The following is an 18644-nucleotide window of genomic DNA, read 5'->3' on the forward strand; positions in this document are numbered from 1 at the left end:
TTTATTTACTTTAATCTGTGTACTTTGTATTTGAGTCCAGTATTTAATCTCTTTTAGCTCTGCTTTGGATTTCTATCGTCCCTCTCCCTCTCTCTTGCGCTCTCTCTGGGGAGGCTGGTGCCAGCAAATCTTTCGGGTGCCCAGATTGTGGAGCACAGAAAACTGAAAATCACATCATAGGATATTGATTTTACAAGTTTGAATTTGAGTTTGATGTAATACTTGAAATGGCTTCTCCTAAACTCATGGTCAACTAAAACTCTTGTTGAGTGGGTGCTAGGCACATGTGCTGTTATATATGCTGGGTTTGGGGAACTTTGTCAAGAATTGTTTATTAAAAAAACCCTGTATAACACCAATAACGGTTGGAGTGAAACGTTACCATCGAGTCAGAGAACATCTTTTGGTTAGCAGCTTTCCAAAAGTTGAGGAAATCCCAGTCACAAATCCTTTTTTGCATTTTTGGTCATTGCAGATGTTAAAAAATAATAATAATATTATTAATATGGATGTAAACAAGGCCACATTATACATCAAGATTTTAAACATCACCTGTCTGTCTCCCCTTTTCCTGTTAAGCTTCACTGTTGTTTTCATTAGTAGACATAGTAGATAAATGTATAGTGAAACTGTTAAAATAAGTAAATAATGCTTTTGTTTTTCCTAGAAATGTACACTTTTTATTAGGCAATATGCTCATCTAGCCATGTGAGTGTTGCATACAAAGCCTTTTTGGTCCCAGACAGGCTCAGCCAATGCTTTGTTACATGAACAAATCAAAACAGCCAAATGCATCATTACAACTCTGCAGAGTGCCACTGAACTAACCAAATCATTTCTCCACTGTGTATACTTTTTGTTTACCTTCCCGTCTCCTCTGACCTTGCCTCATACCTGTCCATTCATTGGCATTTGTGTCTCTGGCACAGTCTATCACACCATTCATCATCTCAAGTGTGTTTGAGTTGCCCCAGGTATTCTTTGCACCTTCCAATATTTACAAACAGGTCTACACATGTCATTTATCTTGTTTGTGCAACAGCTGTAATACCTGCTACTTATCTTACTTTGCTTGGACCTGTCTTCCAAACTGAGATGCTGCTGCACTGATAGTTTTGGAATGGGTGCTTGGGAACCAATTATAATAAAACTAGATACTCGTTTTGTAGGGGATTTATACCAGGAGAGGGGGCAACAGGGGGTCGAAGGACTGCGAGAAGTCAAGAGGATGAGAAACAGAGGTGGAAAGGGAGATACAAGTGGTGCTTTGGTGGCTAGAAGAATACAAAACAAATGGAGAGGACCTTGTGCTTTAATTGGGTATTGTTCCAGATTTATGTTGGTCTTGTCTGCAGTTGGAGTGTGGGTGGCTTGTGGCAGGTGCCTCTATTTGAAAACAAATGGTCGCCAGTGGATAGCACATTGTTAGACTGAAAAAAAGACCACAGTGGCAAATTGTTCATCTTCCCTCTCTCAAAGAAATGGTCAACAGTGTGTGTATTTTTTTGCTTTTCCAATTGTGTGTGTGTGTGTGTGTGTGTGTGTGTGTGTGTGTGTGTGTGTGTGTGTATATAACTGGAATTACAGGATCTTACATGTATATGTGCACACTCTGCAAGTTACTGTTGTGTGATTTCAACCCCTCCGTGTGGGCTTTATGTGGGGAAGTGGTTTATTATACATGCTGCTGGGTGTCCCATTTTAAATAGGCCTTTAGTCACTGTAACTATTCTGTATTGCCTACAGAAACACTGAGGTTCAAAATGTTTTTTGAATCTAAATGAAAAGAATAATACCTTAGTCAGCTAAGGCTACATGAGTGTATACTACAAGGGCAGTATAGGACAGAATGAATCCATTGTATCCAAAGCATCTGAGACCAAAAATGACTACACCATGACAAATCACAACATCCAAACAGGCGGTTATGTAGTGGTCTAAGAAGACACCAATACAAATCAGAAACCTTGTTCTAAAGAGGAAAACAAGGACAAATAATTTTAATGGGCTATGACTAGTCCTGTATCTACTAAAGGAATTAAGTTTGCAACATTAACAGAAGGGTGTATAAAAGCAGATGTATGTAGCTCATGACTGGGCCAAACATAACTAGATTTCAGTGTCATTGCAAGTTTATGTGTTAGTTTGTTCCTATTCTATCGCTACATCAGGTTTTTTTGTATGTATGTGTTTCATGAATACACAGTATTCATTTCCAGTATGCTAGCACGTCAAAATGTAGAGCTAACCAAAGAGATTTTCAGTCCTCTTTACGAGTACCATGAATTCATACACCTTGGCTAGAAGATGCTGACAGAAAAAATATTGACGTGCTGTGAAACACATTGTCATTTGCAGTACTGGTCAAGTTACTTGAAAAAATTAATTAGTTACTAATTACTGATTACTTCTCCAAAAAAGTAATCCTGTTACTTTACTGATTACTTATTTTCAAAAGTAATTAGTTACTTAGTTACTTTTCAAAAACATGATACACAACCTGAATGCATAATAAAGCAACAGACCTTTCAGCCCAATTCTATTTTTTATGCATTACCCATCATACAAAATTGAATCAAATGGAAAGCCTCTTTCTAAAAAGTGTTTTATGAGTTTTAATCTTTTAATTAGAAAAAATTCAATTATATGCAACTGTCTTTGACTTGAAGAAACTGCTTAACATTTAAACCTATTTTCTGCATATTCCAGCATATAAAATAAAATAATGTTTTGTGTTTACACTCACTCTTTCAAATAGATGCAAGTAAAACACAGCAAAAGATGAATAAAATCGAAGATTCGGGGGCACTGTCCTGTCGCTCTTAAATCTATTTTCACCTATTTAGCACGAGTGGGGAAGGTGGAGGTTTGCCCGGTGCCGCAGTGGTCATGTCAGCGGGGGGATCTGGGGGTTTCTTTATGATTTCACATTCCCGTGGCAGCGTGCTAGGTACTTGCTCAGATTTGAAGTTTAATTTTTCGCTGTAGAAAGAAGTTTTCTTCCCACGCAGAGTGTACAGTGGACGCTAATGTTTTTGTCAATTCTAATGCAAGCACGCTTTAAACGCTGCACGGCCATACTCTCTCCCACACTCCATATTATCCGTGGTGATCTACACACGTCTGTTGCTGCCATGGGCGTCGCACGCACTTACGTCATTATCATGAGACACTCTCACAAACAAAATCACGACGGTTTAGTAACGCAGTAAGACAGCGTGCTTACGGGAAAGTAACAGTAATCTAATTACTTTTTTGCAATAGTAATCCCTTACATTACCCGTTACTTGAAAAAAGTAATCAGATTACAGTAATGCATTACTGCCCATCTCTGGTCATTTGCTATGCTTGTGATTCCATGTGACGGTAAGAGTTAAAATCTGTTCTCCAGTATACAGAAATGTTGTTGTAGACAGTACAGTTAAAAAAAAAAATCCTACAAATATTCTTAGGAACATATTCGTATCGTGGTGTTTCTGAGATAATCCTCTTAACATTCCTGGTTTGTGGTGTTTTTGTCTGACCTAATCTTCTCAGTGCTTTGAAATCTATTATGCACTAAGCTTCATGTTCATACAGATTTGGTTTTATTAATCTATTTGTCGTAAAAGCATGTGAACAACTATAACAGAAAGAGGATGCTGTTCTAATGTAAAACACATAATAAAAGGTGAAAAACTGCTGTAGACACAACTATGGGAGCATTTGTGAAATGGAGCATTTCTTCTGAAAAAGAATATATATATGAGAGAGAGAACGAGAGAGAGGAATTCACTGAAAATGCCTTGCAAGTTGCCGCCAGTGAAGAGTAAACATGACAAAATGCCCTCTAATGTATCTACACAATGATGAAAGCACACAAAATGTCTGTGGTGACTATCTTAGTTATGGTTAAATCAGCATTAACAGTTCTGTAGTGTGCTTCTATATGTGAATGAAGTACCCTCATGGGTGCCCTTTCATTGGAAGAAAACATGATGGTGACCTGTAGGCCTCCCCCCAAGCAAGAAAAAATGACATGCCCTTTAAATGAAAAAGATGTAATGTGGTGCCTTATGAGTTGCGGTTGTAATGGGCTCAGCTGGGGAATCTGAGATGTCACCCTTCTAGTGAAATAAAAAAAACCCACAAAAGTGCTATTTAGTATAGCATACCAGGATGCGGAATTGGATGCCCTTTCAAGGAAAAAAAAATCACAGACAAAACAACCCTCTAGTTTGACCCCATGTATGATGAAAGATGATGTCGTGATGACTTCATTTTCAGTGGACAAATCCAGGGTGCCACCCCCTATAGGTTGTACTGTTTGGGAGAAAAATGCTGGGAAGCACCTCTCCATTGAACAAGAGAGGATGCAATTGACTATATAAGCTATTATGTATCTTCCATGTAGCCTTGGAAAATAAGGCATCATCAAAAACACTGTGTAGGTGTTATTATTCAGTTCATTTGATTTTGGCACATTACTGTTTATGCTTTTGAGGTAATTGTGATCGACAATTTAATGTAAATCACAACTGACAATTTAAGTTTAGGGGCCACATACACGAGCACTCTGTCTTGTAGTAGTGTCTTGAAGTTGGAAGTAAGGCAGGTCATATAGCACAATATATCACACAGATTGCAAAGAAAAGTTTGCATATTTCATGTCATGAAATACACAAAAAATTCTCAGGTGAACATTATTTTATGACACCAGGTGGCATATTATGTAAATGAAAAACTAATAAAAAACTGGAGCTAGTAGATATACACGTACATTTATCTTCAAGTGTAGTGGTCTCCTCCTGGTGTCCTCCTGTCCCTTCATGCATCCCAGTTTATGACTTCTCACATTGATCAAACGCACAACCCACATCCAGCCCAAACTTTTGCACATGAAATATGAGTCTGAGACACCAAGTTTACACAATAGAAAATACCCATGAAAATGTATATCTTTATGGCCCAAAGGAGCAATCATAAAGACTTACCCACAGGAGAAATTTTTCTGTGTCCATTCCTCTCCTACCAAAAAATCTAAAATTCTAAAATCTCACACAAAGGCCATTTCAAAACCAATAAAAACGTATAATTTAAGTCATCCATAAAATGTATCTAAAATACCATAGACCTTTGTGTGTTTCCAGAATGTTGGATTTTGAACACAATTTGCATTCACTGTGACAAATTGTAGTCTTATGCATGCTCATAGAGTATGCTTCTGCTGGAAAAACAATGGCTGATACTTTAATTGAATTATAATACCATGTCAGGTTTTCAAACATAAAGAAATGGATAACAATAGGCTTGCTTTGGAATCACACTGTATATGGTAAATATGAACATCATCCACATTAGCTGGGAGGCTTAATTTATATGTCTGTTTTATATGTTTTCTCACATAAAGCCAGCGGAAAGGAAGCTGATGATAAATCACCAGAATGGGTGTGTGACTTTATGGCCTTCCAAGATGGCTCGACGGCACACTTGGCATAATGTTTGAAATAGTACGCTGTCGGCAATATGTTTGAATTACCATAGTTCTTGTATTGTCAGGAAAGGCATTGTGTGACTGCGGCAGCCTCAATGAATCTGCATAATCACGAGGAGAAGCTGCTCGGTCTCAGAAGGCATTTATGCTGCTGACAGCATGGCCCTTCCATCACAGTTTCATATCACAGCGACAAAATATAAGTAGGGGAATGCATATGAAAATGTGTGTTAGGTGAAGAATGACGACTGTCATTACTTGTGGCTGTGATATTTGTCAGATGCTGTGGGGTGATGCATTTTTCGAACAGGGTTTTTTTTTCCCCCTTGCCTATTCTGCAGAAAATACTCTGCAACAAACCTATTGTTTGTAAAAAGGGGAAGCGGCTGCAGTTCATAGCCAGAGCTTTCTTGACATTTATTTTGTTTAATAGATGGCTCCTAAATTAAGGACCAATTACAGACAATTTTGTTGTACAACATAAGGCCTTGAATGGATCACATATATCTATATATATCTATATATAGATATATGTGTGTGTATTTAATAAAATTCCTGTATCAAAGGCCTGGGAGCTTGAGGGTCCTGCGGAGTATCTTAGCTGTTCGTAGGACTGCACTCCCCTGGACAGAAATCACGGATGTTGTTCCTGGGATCTGCAGGAGCCACTCACCTAGCTTGGGAGCACAGAGCACCAAGCGCTCTGATTACCACTGGGATCCCTGTTACTTTCACCCTCCACATCTTCTTGAACCCTTTTCTCAGCCCTTGGTATTTCTCCAGCTTCTTGTCGTCGTTGTCATTTGGTATCGCTACATCTATCACTACGGCTGTCTTCCTCTACTTGTCTACCACTACTATTACCAGGTGGTTAGCCACCACTATTTTGTCTGTCTGTATCAGGCACAGTTGTTTCTCTACACTATTTCAGCCACTTGGTTATGGCGTTCCATGTATGCCCTGCCTGCTAGCGTCTTGCATCCTGCTGTTATGTGCTGGATTGTCTCAGGGGCATCTTTACACAGCCTGCACCTGCGGTTTTGCTTGGTGTGATAGACCCCAGCCTCTATGGATCTTGTGCTCAGAGCGTGTTCCTGTGCTGCCATGATTAGTGCCTCTGTGCTGTCTTTCAGTCCAGCTTTGCAATGTCTGCAATGTTGCCTTCTGGCAGTTCGATCCCCTCAGTTGTGAGTACCTTCCCTCTCTTCGTTATCATCCGACCACACTTCTCTAGTCCGAACGACATTGCGATGTCATTGCTGTATATCATGGTGGTGTGGATCAGTGAATCGATGTCTCGTTCACTCTTGGCATGCAGCTTGATGCCATCCATGTAGAGGAGGTGGCTGATGATTGCCCTGTTCCGTAGTCGGTGGGGACAGAGCATCTCCCTGGTAGATCCCGCACTTGATGGTGACTTGTGCTGTTGGCTTGAAGTTGGCCTCTAGTGTTGTTTTCCCCACTGATTTCCTGATGAAGACTCTTAGGGTCCTGCTGATCTTGTATAGTTCTAGGCATTCCAGGATCCAGGTGTGGAGCATCAAGTCATAGGCCTTCTTGTAATCATTCCAGGCAGTGCTCTGTCTTTTTCTGACATTTCCTATCATTTCTATGTTGATGATATTCAGCTGTACATATCCTTTGTCTCACAAGCCAGATAGGCTATCCACCCTAGTCGACTGTTTATCCCGAATTAGTAACTGATTCTTGACGGATATTGGAAGAAGCTATAATCATGGCCTGGAGTTTAAAACAAGGTAACAACTGGAGAGCCAGTCAAGTAATTTTTTCCTTTTCTCATCTGGGGAGACCAGTATTTTTAATCGCGGTCTAATATTTGATTCCTCTTTGGACTTTGATTCGCACTAATTCATGTTCCTGTTTCTTCCATTTAAAGAACATTTCTAAGTTGCAAGCTGTAGTCTCCTCTGAGCAAAGAAAAATGCATTTTTTTCATTGTGCCTAGATTATTGTAGCACATTGTTTAATGGCTTAGGTAAATAATTTTCTTTCACACCTCCAAGTGATATAAAATGTTGCAGCCAGTTTCCTAAGATACTCAAGCAAGCAAGCTCACATTACCCACATTTTGTTCTCTTTACACTGGCTTCCTGTTGATTTTAGAATTTGTTTTGAAATCCACATACTTGCATTGACAGCACAAAATAGACAAGTTCCAGACTAATATCTCAACTCCCTGTTCAATACACTGCTCACTGTCTGCACTCATGAGCTCAAAATCTATTAGTTCTCCTTTGTTTAAGACTGAAGACTAGGGGAGGTTCAGCCTTTTAGACTGTGGCACCACTTCAGCTCCACTTAGCTTTTAAAAAGCAGTTAAAAATGTTTCTGTTTAATCAGGTCTTTTGTGGACTTTTTTTTCTGCTTTAACATAGTTCTCTATTGATATTGTGCTGGTGATTTTATTGTACAGTGTTTTGTGACTTTGTCTCTGAAAACTGCTTTATAAATAAGCTTAACTCATTTATTTACCTCTTTGGAAATTGTGACACTTGAAGTTTAGTTACAGCAGGCCTTAAATTATAGTTTATGGTGTCCAGTTAATTGCATTAGTTTTCAGTGGAAATGAAAATGAATAAAGTGATATTTAAACTAAAGTTGAGAATATGTGCGCACATGAGACATTTAAAATGTATTTCTAGATTAAATTTAAAATCCCTGTAGATCGTTTTACATTCAGCAACAGTGTTTTAGCACTAAAGTTGTTCATCCAAACACTGTGTCTGCTTCTCTGCATCTTCCTTCTTGAACCCTGATGTTTCTTTTAGGTAACACAGAAGTGAATAAGTAACGGAAGAAGACAACTTTTAGTCTGTTGCAATCTTTTTGAGCCTTTCTCCGCTCTATTTTTTTGTCTATTTAATATCCCAGTCATTCATTTCTGAGTGGCTTGTACATGCATTTTAGTTCAACAGCTGCAAATTGCTTTTTCAAAGACCACAGTCTGGAACGGAATTATTATTATCATCACAGACATAATGCAAAATTGTTTTTGTCATTGGCACTTTCTTGCAGCGCATTGCATTTTGATTATTGTACACCGTCCTTCCCTGTTACACTCTGCTTGTTTGATGTGCCACACTGCTGTACACTGAGTTTACAAAGGGTCATTTTTTGTGAATGAAGTACATTCACACACACACAAACACACACACACACACACACACACACACATATATAGTGTGTGTGTGTGTGTGTGTGTGTCACTCTTTATTTAGAACTGTAAATTGTTAGCAATGTCTCCTTAGTATAGAACGTTGATTGCTGGGAAAGCAACATGGGGACAATGATCTGCCATCTTTCAACTTAATAATAAAATGATATCTGAGTTTATTACAGTTAATGTAAAATGGATTAAGACTATGAACAGCAAAACTTTGTTGTGGAAAATGCAATTTCTACCTATCAAATGTTGACAAAATGGGTGTCATAAATTATTTATTATTATCTTTTGGGGTAATTGCACAGTAGCTTAACTTTCAATCTATTTCCTGCCTCAGTTTGTAGGAATGCAGAGTTTTGATTTTAATACACAGTCCTAATCCCACTGCATCAATTCAATTCAGTTTCAGTTTTATTTATATAGCAACAAATCACAAAAAACGTTACCTCAAGGCATTTTATATTGTAAGGTAGAGACCCTAAAATAATACAAAGAAAACAGAGCAAATCCCAACAATCAGATGAACCCCCTGTGTAAGCACTGTGGCGAAAGTGAGAAGGAAAAACTCCATTTAAAAACGAAGAAACCTTCAGCAGAACCACGCTCGGGGAGGGGCGGCCATCTGCCATGACCAGTAGGTGGTGAGCAGTGTTGGGCAAGTTACTTTGAAAAAGTAATTAATTATAGTTACTAGTTACTTCTTCAAAAAAGTAACTGAGTTAGTAACTGAGTTACAAGATTCTAAAAGTAATTAATTACTTGAAAAGTAACTATTGCGTTACTTTAAAAAAAAAAAAAGTTTTAACCCTCTGGGGTCCAGGGTATAAGTGGCCATTTTTGACTCCTTTTGATTTTCCCTCTACATTTCACCTTTAAAAACTATTTACTTTGCCTTGTTTGGTATCATTCTTTTCAGCACAACCTCACATGTCTGAATATACAGTTATGTTTTCATTTTGACATACTGTATTAACACAATTGATAGAAAATCAGACAAAAAACATGAAATCCGAGTAGAAAGTTATATTTTTTACTGTAACAACCACAAACATGTTTATTGAATCATATTTCATAACTTTCAATGCAAATATAAATTGTCAATTTTAAAATCCTATGCACAAGTTTTGCAAACAAAGTTATTTGCAGCCATTTACCTTTTACCCTTTTTTAAATAACCATTTCAAACTATTTACAGAACAATCAGCTGTTCTGCATTCAATAAGATGCCACACAAATTATTTGTGCCACTCCAAAAAATAATTTCTGTCCACTATAAAGGAGAACATCACAGCCTGATACCTGCAGACAGCAGTTGCCTCATTGTTCTGACACACAACACAAAACTATCCACAACGCTACACACTAACTACACAAGACAACACATTAACTACACACTCCAAACACGCTAAACATCACAAATCTCTCACATCTCAAAACTCTCTCTCTCTCTTTTTCTGCTGTATTTCTTGCTCTCTCTCTCTCTCTCTCTCTCTCTCTCTCTCTCTCGCCGTCACTCCTAAAACTTCCCCCTCTTCCTAAACAACCAAATGTCATGTTGCCATATCATTTTTTGATTGGTTGGCATTTTTCCACCAACACGAATGGGCTGTTTTTTGTTTGTTTTTTTTAATTTTTTGTCATAAGCAGAGAGTGCTTGCTAGCGCTGTCCTTAGACACTAAACGTGATGAAACTATTCAGGAAAAACGCCCCCTAGCTCCAGGCGTTGTGCCAAAAAGTGATCGTCTACCAGAAAGTGATTGCTGCCCGCGGGAGCGTGCGCAGCTGCTTAAAGCTGTAGCGCCCAGATTACTTACAGCTACGTCCGTGTAACTGATATAGGGTGCGGTAAGATGAACACAGCTTCAACCGTCTGTTTGTTGAAAAATAGTAATGAAACCGCACCGCATTTTTTTTGTTAGTAATGGCAACGGCATTGTAACGATAGGAATAGTAATTAGTTAGATTACTCGTTACTGAAAAAAAAAGTAATGCCGTTAGTAACGCCGTTATTCCCATCACTGGTGGTGAGTGAAGGTAGACAACACTAAGGAACGTTGTGGGAAAAGAGCCATTGATTAACAATAACTAATGATTACATTCAGAGTGGTGTAGAAACACATAGTGAGTTAAAAAAATAAATACTGGTTTACCGAAAATAAACCAGCAGTCTGAGAGCAAAGTGGTCTGTTTGAGTGATATGGTTCTGTGATGTCTTTAATATAAGCTGGGACCTGATTCTTCAAGAACTTCTATGTGATGAGATGGATTTTAAATTTGATTCTGCATTTAACAGGGAACCAACGATGAGAACCCACTGCGCAAAGTGACTTCGGAATGATGTGTTTTATAAGTCATTTTTGGACGTACAGTTTTGGTCCACTGAAGGGGTTGTTTAGTATCACCAGTCCTTTTTTTTCAACATCTGCTGAACTCCTAGTGTTAATATCCCTAGGATCTCAGTGTACGGGTTATTTATAGTCCAAATTCGGTCATTGTGAACGTCTTTTCAATGTCAAACGTAGACGTCCAAAAATGACTTATAAAACACATCACTCCGATGTGATATTAACTAACATATAATAAATTGTGTTTATTTATAAATAATCCATATTCATATGTATAAAAGCAATGTTGATATTTATAATTAAAAAAAAATACATATATTAACCATGTAAACTCCCTGCACCATTCATAGACAACCACATGACGTCAAAAGAAATTACCCAACCCAAAGTTCAAATGTTGAACATCATATTGATATCCAAGTTGGGTCATTCGTTGGACATCCAAATTGGGAACCTAGTTTGGACGTCGTATAGATATCCAGAATTGGTCATGGACCAACAAGCCCAATATAGACATGATCTGCATGTTTATTTTGCTTCCCACTAAACACTGGACACCGATCCAATGTTGAATGGGAAGCAAAATAGTCGCGTTCTAGTCCCTGTCAGTACTTTTGCTGGACATTTTGGCTCAACTAGCCATTTAAGTGAGTGTTTACCAAATGTTACGACATTTTGGTAACAGGATGTTTCTAATTTTAGATATACTGGAAGAAATGGAATAAAGCAATCCTACATATTTGTTTAATATGCGTATTGAAAGATATATCCTGGTCAACCAAGAAGCCAAAAACATCAAGCCCTGAGTGAAACCTCAGTTTTATTTGAATTTAAAAGCAGGAAATTAGAGGTCATCAAGGTCTAAGACGGCTGGGTCAAGTGACGGCTTTTTAAGCAAGGATACTGATGGTGAAGTACCTTTGCTGTCAGATTAAGATGCATTAAAATGGTTCTCTTTTACCATTATTTCCCAACATGCAGCATATGCAAGTATTATATTATCCCAAGTATAAAAACTGACAAAAGTTTGAATAAAATTCCAGGTTTTCCAAAACAGGGTGCTTGAAATCATATGCACCCTGAGAAGGCTGTTAGAGTTCAGAGTTTTACATTTTTCTTCGAGTTTTTGTTTTCATTTACTGTTAACACTACAATGAACTAAAATTTCCTTGGTTAGGTTTAGGCAAAGAAAATGGTTCAAATACACCATTTCAAAGGGTAAAATACTCCTTCCATCTGCAACAAGATTTCCAGACTAACGCATCCCATAAAAGCCTTGACACCAGTCTCATTAACTGCCCCACTTGTCAGAGCATCAGCACGTGACAGTCTGAGAGTAAAACTGGGTTGGATTTTATTGTAAAAACAAAAGTGGAATATGAACTCTAACAATAATACAGCCTTATTCAAGCAAGAACAGCCTCAATATACTCACCCCTAAAGATTATCTAGTTTCAAGCTTTTTCGTTCAAGTCCAGCAAGCCATTCTCTGTAGCACATAGGATTTTGTAGACTGGTAGAGTGGTATTGAGTGGTAAGCTGAGATCTCAAAATGATTTCACTCTTCTGTTATCATAGCAGACAAAGAAATTAAATATTGATTCCCGGTGTGGCACCACAGGCTGAAATTAACCATTCTCTCTGCTCTCTCTCATTCTTTCCCTCCCTGTTCACTTGCTTATTCTGTCTGTCCTCCCATTGCATCCCAATTTTTATACCTCCCTATCTTATTATTCCCTCTCTAAAGGACTCTCCTCTCATTCTGACTGTCTGTTTCCCTTTCCCCCTCTGACACTCTTTTAATGCACTGTGACTGGTTGTAATAGAGAAAAGCAGAGAAGCTGTACATGGCATGACTTTAAATCTTTTCCCTAGCTGATAGAATGATAGTGTGCCTCTCTATATAATTCCATATTGCGACTTAGTTCTTTTTTTCTACTGGGACTCAAAGACTTCACAAACCTTTAAAGTTCTGAGTAAATGCCATAACCTCAGGTCATCCAAAAATTTCAAAGTAGCCATGTATTTTTCTAAAACCTTAGTTTGATCAAAACAAGGCTAAGAGGTTTAGACAGATTTTCATCCAATGCAACAAACAAACAATACACAAACTGTTAAAATGTAATTTTTCAGTTGGTACAGAGAATGTAACATTGTAGCCAAAGTTGTACAGCACGATGGCATGGTGGTTAGCACTGTTGCCACACAGCAAGAAGGTCCTGAGTTCAATTCCACCATCAGGCCGGGGTCTTTCTGTGTGGAGTTTGCATGTTCTCCCCTATGACAGCTGGGATAGGCTCCAGCGCCCCCCGCGACCCTGAAAAAGGATAAGCAGAAGTGAATGGATGGATGGACTTTGTGTCTTTAGATCTATAGTGCTACCCCTGTAAGGCTTTTCCTAAGCCCTTGCCTTGGAAGACACATTTTTTTGAAGTGTCATGGGACCACTCATAAATGTAAAGTTAAAGTAAATAGTCATTGTCTGTCAAATGCCATAATTTCAGTAATGCTAGTGTGTTCTCTAATCAGGATTTTGTGCAAATCAAGTTCAAATGAAGTTCATTTCAATATCTTGCTCAGCAACGCTGGTCCATTATAATGCACAAACAACAAAAAAGATTTGCAGACAGCTATATTTACACATCTACAGTTATAATGTGAATTTAACTTGATGAATGGAGAAAACAGTAAGATGTTCTCTGTGTAATCTATACATTGGCTTCAAAATGTTCATAGAGTTTAATTAATACTTCAAGCATTGACAATATACATTGGAAAAGCATTGATTGCAGAGCAGTTGAATGAACTACAATTTATGTACATTAGAGCTTCTTTTATTGTCTCTGCTTCTATATCTATGCTGCAGTAGTGCAGTAGTCTGTCTCCTTTTTCTGGTTCTGAGCTGTACAAGTTTAGACTGCAGTCGTTATGACTTCAGGTTGAGTAAGATTTGACTCATATATCTGGTGACTTATGACTTAATTAGGTTATTTTAAAAAGGCCTAAAACCTGCTAGAGGCACATGATAGTAGTGTCAGTATTATGTAACATAATACATTTAAAATATTTTCTTTTAGGGTAAACAGTTTTATGCTATTATTACTAATTTTAGTTTGTGTTGCTTCACTCAGTCATTCAACAATGCTAAGCAGCTGTGATGATGGTACCTTACTCACTGTGCTATCGGTCATGTAAAAAGAGTCAGACAACAGCCGCTTGTGTTGTCTGATTTGGGATATATTTTGTTGCCAGGTTGTAGGCAATTAAACATATCCCGAATTTATTAAGTACTGCTGTTAGTCAGTTTTGTGTAGGGGCACAGCTGAGCTATGTGGCCAAAGACTTAGACGTGACCGTAGTTAGACGTAAATGTCAGTGTGTCAACTTTAATTGCAATTAAATTTTTTAAAAAAAGGAAAGACAAAATACATGTACCCTAACTAACTTATTTTACTGAATCACATTTCAACTACAGATTTCATCCCACAGGTTAAACTGAAGACATGAACATATTCCAAAATGTAATGTCAGTTTGTGTCACATCATTATCTTCAGCTAGGATAGTCTGCTTAATTCAACAGAGGAGTCGTCTCAGTGTGAAAAAACTCATATTGTAATAAGACTATATTGAAATAAAAACACATTTGACAAATAATTTACCATGTCAGATATGCCATGACAATTTCAGCAGAGATCTTTCATGGGCCAGTCGTTATCACAAACAAAAAATAGATCAGGCATGGACCCTCTGGAATACATTGAGGTGTTTCAAATCAAACAAGATTGCAGAAGTGGTCAAATTAGTCTCCCTTCTTACTGAAAATATCCAATAATCAATCATCTACACAGAGGTAGGGTTTTTTTTAAGTGGATTTGTGCATTAGACTATTTAAGCTACTCCAGTGGGCCACATATAAAACCTCCCCAGTGTTGCGGAATCAGTGACTTTATTCAACTCCAGTATAGAGACAGACTGGTTTCCCCTCAAGAGAGTCGCCAACCCTGCTTGGTGAATTTGTTGTCCTCCCTGCTTGGCATAGCAATCGCTCTCTGGGTTGACAGTTGCATTCAAAGGTAGTAAAGTGAGCATAGCAGTGACCAGACTTAGACACGTAATTGACCGTAGGCTTGTCCAGCCTTATTTCTCTGGAAGAAGAAATGTTAGGTCTTATTACTTCATTTTTGTTTATTTAACTAATAGGGAGAAAATCTGTAGTAAGGTATTTTTAACTAAGCATAGAAGTAAACCAGCTATAAAAAAAATTACTGCCAGAAGATTCACTGCCAATCGTCTAATTAACAAATTAATTCAACTGATCCAGTCTTTCTGGATTTCTCTGAAATAATGAAGTTGGAATTTACTTTATAAGAAGAATCTGTCCAACAACACATGTTTGTCCAGGATTCTCAAGTAGTTTAACACGACCATGTTAAGATCTCAGTGCACATTGGCCTCATACATAGGGATGCTCTCCCAGTTTCCAAGCTTTTGCTGTAGTAGAGTCTATTTGTTTTCTGTTGATAAAGCTTAACTTTTTCTAAGTTTTCTTCCTTGATTGAGCCATGGGGACTGTCACTGCATGGAATAATTTCCTCCAAAACAAAGAAGAAATCTGAAATGCACTGTTTTTTTTTAATCCAGCAGCCTTCACATATAAACCTTTGCTTGAATTCTACACTAATACATGGCTTTCAATAAATGGAAAGCCAAATACTTAAGTCAATATTGTGATAACTGTGTCCTCTGTGTACAAGTTCCTTGTTATGATTCTCAATCAAGTTTAAAATTGTACACACGTGAACAAGCATTCAGTCCCACCCTGTTAACTCCCACAATCAGCCGTAAGTAGGTAATGAAATGCCCTGCATGAATATTGATATCCACGTGGATGTTTTTGTGGAAGTGAAAAAAAGAAAAAAAGCGTGTGATTAAAGGGAAATTTAATTGTGAGTCAAGGTTGGAGGTATTATTTACTGGCCTTCATTCAGCTGGAGTGGTGATGTGTCACAGCAGCAGTTAATGTTTAGAGAGCCACTGCCTTTAGAAAGAATAAAACAGAAAAGGTTGACAACATTGTGTCAGTGGCAGTGGCGGGGGATGATTGGACACCAGAACACTTTCCCCTTGACAGACCTTGATAAAAGGAAACTCTAATTAAATGCAATGTGACAGAAGAACACAGTGACATCAGGCAGGCACAGAGGATATGGACAGTTGAGATAAGCCTCCAGTTGATTGACTGTTGCATTCTGTTTCCTTCCACTATCCACTTTAGTCTCGACAGTTTCTGCAACAGCAGCTGTGTTGTTCTTTCAATTATGAGCAACGCCAGAAAGCAGTCAACCCAGGTGACAAGCCACATGTTAGTGGTGAACTGTGACAAAAGCTTGAATTGTGCAATTAGCCATAATAACACCCTCACCTCGTCCAGCCCCCATCTAAGCACTAAACTATACTTAGTACAATTTACACTTGTACTTGAGAATTCTTATTAGCGTCAGCCTTGAAACTTTTTTTCATACCTGGCATGGTGATTTAAATATATATATATATGTGCTGATACAATGAGTTATACATGCTCCTTTGTGTAAACAGGTTCCTGAGATATACATAGAATTTTAATGGTCTTTAATTATGTGCTTCTAGTTACCATTTAACTTACATTTTGAGTCAATAGGGTGCTAGCTGCCTTAATGGTGTACCTCAACAATATTAAGGCTCTATGGCTTAAGGACAGATTTTTTGAAATTTCATAATTATTAACTTTTCATTCAATAACTATTTGTTTTAAGTTCTGCCTTCTGTTATGTGTTATCTGAAAGTGTTTTAAATGATAATAGCAGTGGCCTGCAGTTATTGTTTTACATTAGTCGTAGAATTATGAATTACGGACTATATAATTTTTATTAAAAAAACATACTTGTAAACTATCCAAGAATAATCATATATACAATTGTTCTCTTCCCCATTTTTTTTAACCATACCTAATATAAATATACAAATACAACCATTTTTCATCCTGTTTTCTTAGCATATCTTATCACAACTGTGTCTGTGTTACAGTATAATCACCTCTGCTGATGAGCTAAGCATGTTGTTGGACATAAATCACATGTAGCATATTTTTTGCACTGTATTTCTACATTGCAAAGTGTTTGGAGCTGGAAATCTTTTCTAGAATATGAACTGCCATTTCAGCTTGAACACCGATGGAAGACAGCGGAGATAAAAGTTAGTTTTCCACTAAAAAATATCTAAATTCATATTAGTTTCATGGCTGAAGCTAATGACAGCTGTCAGATATGGGTATATGTTTTGCTAAATACAATATTGCGCTTGGGGCTATGATGATATGAGACTGTTATTGTAGATAATTGCACATTTCTAGCTTTTGACACGGTTCACTACCACTAACATGTGGCTTGTCACCTGGCTTTATTGCTTTCCGGTGTTATTTGCTATTGAAAGAGAAGCAGCTGCTGTTACAATAATTGTAGAACATTGGTTAGTGGAAGGAAACCACTTGAGGAAAATTGTAAATAAGTTTGATTTAGTACCCTAATAAAGACAAGTCAAACATTATTATTCAGCGCCTGCAACCGCATTGTAGTTTTAATGAGCTTAATAAAAGGAGCTATGGTTTAAATACGCTTTTTTTTCTTATTTGTTTTAGTAATCCAATATACACTCATCAAAAACTTTATTAGGTCCACCTGTTCAATGGCTTGTTTATGCAAATATCTAATCAGCCAATGGCAGCAACTAACTACTTTTAGGCATGTACACATGGTCAAAATGACCTACTGAAGTTCAAACCACGCATCAGGAAGAAAGGTGTTTTAAATGACTTTGAGCGTGACGTCTTTGTTGGTGCCAGTCTGAGCACTTCAGAACTTGCTCAACTGCTTGTATTGGTCGTCATGATGGTAGGATCAGAATTTGAAGTAAATAACAGGAAAACATGGACCAATCATCGTATGAATGGTTCAAGCTTATGGTGGTGGTATGATGATTTATGGGATATTTATGGGTAGTAGTTTTTTATACAAAAGCTTTATTACCAAAGCTGGTGTTTCGCATAAAACATATCCTTTTCCTCAAAAAGTCAGCTGTGAGATGTATTATTTGTTCCACTAATGTAAGCGCATTGGGGTCATAAAAAACTGCATGTTTGGCACAGGTATACTTTTTTTTAAACTTAATTTTAGCAACTCTGAGAGAATTAATGACATTTGTTTTGTTATTCTATACACTTTCTTGTCCCACTGACCATTCAAAGTGCACTTATTGCACTTTGCACATTCATTTAGTTGAGAGCCCAGTCTTGTTAGACAAAAAATATCTGCCTGGCATGTTACCAAAATGACTTCTGAGTGGCGAGACTTACCTCTGAAGACTTTGCTGTCTCTCCTCTTAGTCTTTCCACCAATTAATTTTCTCTTCTCACTATGGTTTTATTCCCATTATTCTTTCCTCTTCTTTGTTAGAGGCAGTTGCTGAGTTGTATTCGTGGCGGGAACTGCCCTGGACCCAACGTCAGCTCACTGCAGTTGCCTGGAGATGTGAGTTTCTTTGCCAACCAATTGGCTGTGCCCACCATGGAGTTTGCCTTTGAACAGACTAGAGCAGAAGAGGTATGT

At 37.7% G+C, this 18644-nt stretch overlaps 1 protein-coding gene across 3 annotated transcripts in view; it reads left to right on the forward strand.

Annotated features, from left to right (window-relative positions):
• Positions 1-18644, forward strand: part of naaladl2 (N-acetylated alpha-linked acidic dipeptidase like 2) — a 460031-nt gene that overhangs the window by 325889 nt on the left and 115498 nt on the right. For all 3 annotated transcript variants that reach the window (XM_005451121.4, XM_013270770.3, XM_025903118.1), the window contains one exon: positions 18492-18638. In XM_005451121.4, coding sequence (XP_005451178.1) covers positions 18492-18638 — 147 coding nt within the window. The remainder of the gene's footprint in view (positions 1-18491; positions 18639-18644) is intronic.

This window comes from Oreochromis niloticus, linkage group LG23 (assembly GCF_001858045.2).
Source record: "Oreochromis niloticus isolate F11D_XX linkage group LG23, O_niloticus_UMD_NMBU, whole genome shotgun sequence".
In the NCBI taxonomy this organism is placed as follows: domain Eukaryota; kingdom Metazoa; phylum Chordata; class Actinopteri; order Cichliformes; family Cichlidae; genus Oreochromis; species Oreochromis niloticus.